Raw genomic sequence first — 8,160 nt, 5'->3', positions numbered from 1 at the left:
AATCAGCGACCTCACTGCCCAGACCAGGCTGCCGAGCAGGAGCTAAATCTTTTCGCCCCTCTGCTGAGCACGACTGCAGGAGAGACTGAAGCCAGACAGCACCGCGAGGAATTAAACTCCGTAACCAGGGAAACACCACTTCCGCTGACGTCATTACGGCGACACGTGGATCCAAGATGGCGGCGGCGATGGTGAGTGAAGGAGACTCCGGGAGCCAGAGCTGGAGCGGGGCCCTTCGGGGGAATCCCAGAACCTTCGAGCGCCCCATGCCTGGCCCGAGCCACCTCCGGGACCCCTAGCTCAGTCCTGAGGGACGTCCCTGACTGGGCTTGACTCTCCCAAACTCTCTCTCCCCGACCCTGGCCCCACACTCAGGCTTGTCAGGGCCCGGAGTTTTGGGGGAGGCACTCGGTCGGAGGGAAGGTCTCGGTTACCGTCTCCGCCGGGTCCTATTCCACCTTTTGTCTCCACCTCCTGTGACCCCCGTTTTCTAATTTTCACTCCCCAGCCCCGACCCCTCTGAAGAGCCCCTTATTATTTCCACCCCTGCTCCTCCTCCTCACGTCCAGACTTTGCTCTCTCCGCCTGCCGCCTCCCCTCTGTCCTGACCAGTCCGCGGATGCGACCTCACCTCTGACCAGCCTCCCAGCCCAAGCCCGGCTTCAGATCCTTTCCCGGAGCCCTGTCCTCATCTCCACCTTCAACTGTACCCACAGCACACAGGTCTTGACTGCCACCACCCCGGAGTATGCCCTTACTCCGCAACCCCCTCCCCCGCCCCCTTTTCGGTGTCCAGACCCTTCCCTAAACATTTGTCTGGTCTTCTCTAAATCACCTGTTTGCCTCTCTTCTGGGGAGCTTTTATCCCATTGGTTCTAAACTTCACTGTGCATAAGACTCGGGGTGTGTGTGTGTGTTGGGGGTGGGGGGGAAGAAACGTTAAAAATGCAGTTACAAAGTTGCAATTCAGTAGGTCTAGGTGATGCCCAGGAATATGCACTTTTATAAGCACTTCCGTGATTATGGGATGCAGGTGGTCTGTGAACTACGTTTTGAAAAACACCGTACTAGTCTCGTCTGCTGCCTTCCCCTTGGGTGCCCCTGCAGGGGTCACACAGCTCTTTAGGCGACGGGGGGAGGGGGGGCTCATTAGAATGAAGCTTGTTGGGATGAAGCCTGTGTGTGGATAGAAGTGTAGGCAAAAGAGCTGTGCCTGGAAAGTGGGTCAGAACGTTACTGGCTCCTCGTACAGAACCCTGGAAGTAGATCTACGAGGGAGTGATCTTCCTTCCAGAAGCTTAGTTCACATTCTCCTTTGTCAAGAGACCAGAACCAGAATTGAAGTCACTTCATCCAGAGCGACTTCTAGGTTCCTTCCTGTATGTTGCTTCCTAAGCAGATAATTTCATCCTAGGAGTGAATGCAAAGGAAGACAGAAAAAAAGGAGCTGACATTTAACTTCAGCAAAAAAAAAAAAAAAAAAGAAACAAAGAANNNTGAAAAAAAAAAAAAAAAAAAAAAAAGAAAGAAAGAAAGAAAAAATCTTGTTTAAATTCTTTGGTATTGGTTTTCTCCAAGCAAGGGTAGGTTAATGGCTGACATTGAGTTTCCCTCCTTCTGTTAACCAATTGATAACACCCTTTTTGTTTAATGAGGGATTCCATATTTAGAATCTCAGAGGTCAAGTAAAAGATTTCACAGCCTTGCCTGATTTCTGGGGTCTCAGACTTCAGTTTAAACCGCAAGTGGTATGTTGAAACTGATTTTTTTCTGGACTATGTTCAAGACAAGAATGGCATAAGGATGTAACAGAAAAAGTCACACTCTCCCTTGCCATAGGGAAGAAGTTCAATAAAGTGGCATTTATCGCGTTGCACTGGGGAAGTTCCTGCCCTCTTTAGAGGTTTTTTTTTTTAACTTTTTAAAAATGTTTTTTATTTATTCCTGAGAGAGAGAGAGAGACGGCGTGAGCAGGGGAGGGTCAGAGAGAGAGGGAGGACACAGAGTCCGAAACAGGCTCCAGGCTCTGAGCTAGCTGTCAGCACAGAGCCCAACGCGGGGCTTGAACCCACAAATCGTGAGATCATGACCTGAGCTGAAGTCGGACGCTTAACCGACTGAGCCACCCAGGTGCCCCTAGAGGTTTTTAAAGAGGTAATAAGTTAGCAATACATATTTCTGGCACATGTTGGTTCAATCAATAAATATATGAGGGTCCGCTCTGTGGCTGGACCTAGGAGTGTGAATTAGAGGGTCAAGATCCCCACCCTTGCGGAGTGTTCTGGTCTGAAGGAGACAGGCATCGAATGAGTGAACAAGTAGATGAACAAGATAAGGTCAGATTGTGATAAATGCTGGGCAGGCAGCAAGGAAAAGCGATAGTGATTAGGGGCAATGGGGCGATGCAACTACTTTGGATTAAATGGTCAGAGCAGCTTTTCAGAGGTGATGTGAGTTGAGACCTGAGTGACAAGAAGGAACCAGCACGATGCAAAGAGTGTTCCAGGCAAAGAAAATGGCAAGCGTAGAGGACCAGCGTGGGAAAGAGCTTGGTATATTTGAGGAACACAGAAGGCTGGAGGGGCTGAAGCATGGTGAGGGGTGGGGGTGGGAGAGAATGATACAAGATGAAACTGGAGAGGCAGGAGCAGCTGTGTTTCTAGAAGCACGCCTATCATTGCAGCAGATCGTAGCCTGCAGTTTATAGTCTGTAGGCTGCATTTTGAAATAGACTGTTCTATTAGGGTGCTTCCCCTTCCCACCCTTCCAGAACATTCCAATTAGGGGAGCAGGCTTGTTTTCAGCCTGCAGGGAAATCAGGAAAAGGAGCTGGGATTTTATTCTAAGTTCAGTGGAAAGCACAGTCAAGGATGTGGCATTTGTCACATTGCTTGGGAGTATCGTCCTGTGCTTTCATGGTGTATAGAGTAACTGATTTTTAAGAAGCTGAAGTTGTAATGTATACAGTGCCTCATGGAGGCCAATTTAAAGGGTGCACATGAGCAACTTCACATTTGATGCAAGAGTGAAAATGAGTGGAAGCAAGTTTATTACCGAGGGATGTATGTAACAGGGCAAAGTGGGGTCACAGATAGACTCGAGTTTGGTCTGTGTCAAGCACTTATTACACGGAAGTCAGAACAGTCCCCACACCCTTATACAATTAACTGTTTCACAACCAGTGGGGATGGTGGTGGTGGATATGCTCTGGGGTATATGGGCTTCTGTGGTCAGTCATACAACCAAAGAGGAACCAAGCTAGTGGATTCAGTGACCGTGGGAATGGGCTGGGTTTTTGGTTTGTCCTTTTGTTTTTTTGAAAGTTAAAGTTATGGGTGCAAGTTGCTAGCGATATTTTATGGGACTGTCCCTCCCTCCCTTAGTGAATGGCTCTTCTTCCTCAGGGATTGGGCTGCCACCTCTCAGGTCTGTGTTTGCACAGTGGGTGTTTCCTGAACCTGCAGGGCAAGACTTCTCCTGCCACACCAGGAGAGCTGGTGTAAGTGAAGTTCTGTCTGGGTTTCCTGCTTTCCTCCTACCCTGCACTTAGATGACTTTATGAAGTTACAGAATTCTGAGTTCTACCGGGGTCTTAGGTGAGAGGCAGGCTCATATCTCATTCTTTCCGGAAGTACTGAGCATATGGAATATGTTTTGGGAAATATCATTTTGGTGGAATTTGGAAAATGTCCACTGAATACATTTGTAGGCATCTCAGGAGTGGGGAGACCTCCATTTGGAGAATAAAACTGTGTACTTCTCTCACATGTATCCTGATTCATACTGCCTGGATTTTATCTTTTTCCTTTCTTTATTGGATATAATTCATATACCATTAAGCTCGCCCTTTTGAAGTGGCAGTTTAGTGGCTTTTCATACATTCACAGAGTTGTGCAATCTTCACTACCATTTGCTTCTAGAACATTTTATCACCCCAGAAAAAAATGCTTTAGCAGTTACTCTCCTCTGTCCCTATCAAGCACTAACTTACTTTTTATCTATATAAGATCTGCCTACTCTGGACAATTCCCATAACTGGAATCATAGAATACGTGGTCTTTGTATCTGGCTTTTTTTTTTTTTTTAACTGCATAATGTTTTCAAAGATCATCCATGTTGTAGCATGTATCAGCATTTCATTCCTTTTTATGGCTGAATAATATTCCATTGTGTGGATAGACCACATTTTATCCTTTCATCTGTTGATGGACAATGGGATTTTTTTTGGCTGTTGTGAATAACATTGCTATGAACATTTATGTGCATATACACGTTTTTATGTGAACACATATTTTCAGTTTTTTGGGTGTACACCTAGGAGTGGAATTGCTAGGTCAGTTCACAGTGTTTTGAGCTTATTCGGGTTTCATCCAGTCCAGAGGCAGGGGAATGGACTGAATGACCACAAGGTTCATTCGAACAGATGGAGGCAATGTAGCCACCCCTCCCCCCCGCCCCAGCTCCAATCAGAAGCACAGGAACTGTTTTTCATGGCTAAATCTGCATGGTAGGGGACTGGAACAGAATGCAGGAAGCCTGGGCTCTGTCACCGGTTCCATGTGTGGGAAGGTGGCTGTTTGTCTGGCCTCACGTGTGGGGCAGTATCCGCCCATTGAGAACAGAGCCCTGGAGCCTGAGTCAGCAGTCTGGGCTTAGTCCCAACACCGACACTGATCCACTTTGTGGCCTGGGGCAAATCACTTTGGCCTTTTTTTGGTCTGTTTCCACAAATGTCATGTGTGAGATTAAGGTTTGGACTTGATGGTTTCAAAATTTCAGGTTGAAAATTCTGTACTTCAGAATACTCAACTTTAAATGTTTCTCCCCTCCACAATCATAGTTTCTGTAGTCTTTCCAAGCTGCTGTCTATTGGTTGCGCTGCCTCTTTGATCTCTCCCGTTGCCTTACCTGGTGTGGATTCCGCAGGGGCCACTGTGTCCTTGGAGTTAAGGTGCCGACCCCAGGCCCTGGTTCCAATGTGTTTCTCTAAGGTGTCCCTTTAAAGGGAGTGCCTTAATCCTCTTCGGAAGTACAGAGGAGGCTGAGACAACATTAAGTTGCCTCTTGGTTTCTCTTTTACAACTTGGACAAAAGTTTCCCTTTGATCTTGGCATTAAAGAAACAGGTCACAGAATGCTGGAGAAGGTTGAGTTTTGATCTCTGGGTACTGGCAGGAAGGTGGGAAGGACCCAGGATGAGCAGGGCCATCTGGCCACAGACACATGACAACCACCTAGCAACCCCCAGCCTGCTTTGATCCCTGAACCATTTGCTGACACCAGTGTTTCCCAAATGGGGCACTGTTGGGGACACCCAGGACTTCTCAGTTCCATCTCTGTCCTCTTCATTGCTTCCTTCTCTGCCCTCCTAACATCATTTCTCACCGATGCCTGAGCATTAAACTCACAGGCCTCCCACGGTTTGAAATCCTGAGGTTTTGTGTTCACAGGGTATGTTTAGTGCTACTAGCAGTTCTTAAAGAACAAAATCAAATCACAAGTTGGAACTGATTTCTTAAGCCAGTTTAGAAGGGAGTGCTCTGGCAAGTCATTTAACATCTTTGGGCCTTACTTTCTACTCGTGGTACATCAGCTGCTATAAATTTGGCAACCCATAAGACCACATCTTCACATGGACTTGATTTGGGGTGGGTTTTTGTTTTGTTTTGTTTTGTTTTGTTTTGACTGGCACAGAGCTTACCATTTTTTGAGGTGGTTGCCAAAACATTTCATAATTGGGAGATTTCACGTTTAAAAGCTTCTAGGCTTTCATTCTCTCTTGTGAATTTGGGCCCAGATTCCCTGCCACGGGCATTCCCCATATAGGGCCCAGTTCATCAACCCTCTGAGCCCTCCTATGTTACTCCTGAGCAGCTTGGCTGTTTAGGTCATTTGCATGGTTCCAGTAAGTGTTTAAATTTGTAACCCCTGAATAAGTCTTTCAATAAAGTGTTTCCTACTCTGACATTCTGATTCAAAAGCTATTAAAGGTTTGTAGTAACCACCTATGTGACCTGACTTCAAGGGGAAAATTTCTACTCACATGATACATTTCAGTTGATAAACCATATGCCCATCTAATATTCTATATAATCCTTATAAAACCCCATTTTACAGATGAAGAAACTAAGGCTCAGTCTAAGGACCTGGGCTAGAATCTGACACTGTGATTGATTTCATAACTTTGGGCAAACTATTTTTTTAAACCTCAGTTACTGTTTTAAAAATCTTTATGTATGTGTTTAAAAATATATATGTATATATTTATCATTGTAACTTAAAAAAATTTTAATGTTTATTTTTGAAAGAGAGAGGGAGAGAGAACGAGCAGGGGAGGGGTAGAGAGAGAGGGAGACACAATCCAAAGCAGGCTCCAGGCTCTGAGCTGTCAGCACTGAGCCTGGTGCCCAACGCGGAGCTCAAACTCAAGAACGGTGAGATCATGACCTGAGCTGAAGTCAGACCCTTAACCAACTGAGCCACCCACGTACCCTCAGTTTCCTGATTTTTAAAACGAGAGTGATACTGTCCTCAAAGGTTCTATGTAATGATTAAATAGAATATGAGATGAGAGTGCCTAGCACAAAAAGAGCTCTCTGTAATTTTCCTGTTCCAAGGTTTGAAGTCTTCCAGAGGGGAACCATTTAAGTTTGTTGGTTCAACCAACTGAGTGTTCTTTTATAAATGCCCAAAGGGGAGAGGGAAGGTCAGTGCATTTCTTGTGTTTTATTTCTGCACTTTCTGGCCTCAAGGTTTAGGTCTGGTTGTCTGTTGCTTGGTGAGGGTAGTTATTACTTTCACTTGGACTTGCACAGCAGGCTGTGGGTTTTTCCCAACTCCTGAAGAACAGCTTTGAGTCTTTCTATGTATCTCTGCTCAACAGCAACTCTGTATCTACAGGTTCTAAAATAAAGGCTACATTTTCAGAGCCTCCTGTGGCTAATTCAATTTTCCCTCCTCCCTTTTTCTTTTTCCTCTAGGAGTTCTTTAACTCCATGGGGGCTGCTTGGTAAGTGGTCCTTAGCTGTCATTAGCCATCTTGCATGTGTGGTTGAATTCTTAGGGAGCTTTAACTGATCGGGTAATTGATTTCACTTAACTGTTGGCAAACTGTGCCCCAAAGCCTTTTTCTTTTTCTTTTTTTCTTAATCTGGGGAGCAGTCACTATATGATCTTAAAATGGTGGCTATATTTTTGAGAAAGAAATTAAAGAATTTAGCTTACTGTTCAGGAAGGTGCTGCTTTTGCGGCAGGAAAGGTGTGGAATAAGAACCAGAAAGGCTGTTCAGACAGGCCAGGCTCAATCGCTGGGTGAGGCTATTTATGGGAAAGAAGACTGCAAGGCAGAGGGCTCCAGAAGAGAAAATGTTAACTTATGGCCACAGAGAAGTATGAGTGAATGAACTAATTTTTAGTTCGTAGGAGGAAAACTTCGTATTTCCCTTGGAAGAAGTTAATTGTTCACACCTTTCAACTTGGGTGGAGCAAATTTTAGGAGGCGCAGGGTACATTTTAGCCTTACCAGTTCTTCATTGGGCTCTTGGGAGAGATTTTTCTGCCTGCCCAGCCCCCAGGAATAAAATAGATAGGGAGGACAAGACCTTGATTCTTGGGTCTCTTGAGCTTTATAACTTTCCAAGGCACCCATATCCTTGCCAGTGATGGCGTGTTAGATTACTGTATGACGGGCCTCTAGATTGCTATCACCTTGTTTCTTGACATGCTGCCTTTGCTACCTCGTGACTCGGAAACCAAGTGAAGCAAAATAACGTTGAATGGGCTGGTTCACATGTTAGGACTCCCGCTCCTTTCTTGGCTCTGAACAGGCATTTGCTAAATACTTAATTCGCTCTTCAGACTGAACCACACATGGAAGTTCCTGTGATGATCAATTAAAAGTCACTGGAAGATACAGAGGAATTTCCTAAGAAGCAGGTGTTTTGCTACTTCCTAATTTCCTTACAGACTGTGGGTCAAACATTCTCTTATCAGGTTGTCTGGGCTGCGGAGATAAAGAAGTCAAAGAGTCATAAAAAGTTGGAATGGTAACAAGCACAAGGGTCTTATCTGGGACCCCGTGAACTTCTAGGTCCTTGATCCTCCTGGAGTCCTGTATCAGATTGTGTTTTGGAGTGGTTTTTCCAGGACCAGGGCCTGTGGC

The 8,160-nt window shown here is 45.5% G+C and overlaps 1 protein-coding gene across 2 annotated transcripts in view; it reads left to right on the top strand.

Moving 5' to 3' along the window:
- Window positions 1-35: 35 nt before the first annotated feature.
- The window catches only part of TM9SF4 (transmembrane 9 superfamily member 4), a 52,150-nt gene continuing 44,025 nt past the window's right edge, over window positions 36-8,160 (top strand). For both annotated transcript variants that reach the window (XR_013336312.1, XM_077769343.1), the window contains exon 1: window positions 36-191. Coding sequence is in view for 1 of the 2 variants with exons in the window: in XM_077769343.1 (XP_077625469.1) it covers window positions 177-191 (15 nt within the window). In the remaining variant the exon portion in view is untranslated. The remainder of the gene's footprint in view (window positions 192-8,160) is intronic.

Source organism: Crocuta crocuta, unplaced genomic scaffold (assembly GCF_008692635.1).
Source record: "Crocuta crocuta isolate KB4526 unplaced genomic scaffold, BGI_CrCroc_1.0 scaffold445, whole genome shotgun sequence".
Lineage (NCBI taxonomy): Eukaryota > Metazoa > Chordata > Mammalia > Carnivora > Hyaenidae > Crocuta > Crocuta crocuta.
Note: the sequence above shows the minus strand (reverse complement) of the source record. Positions and strands in the feature narration are given on the sequence as shown.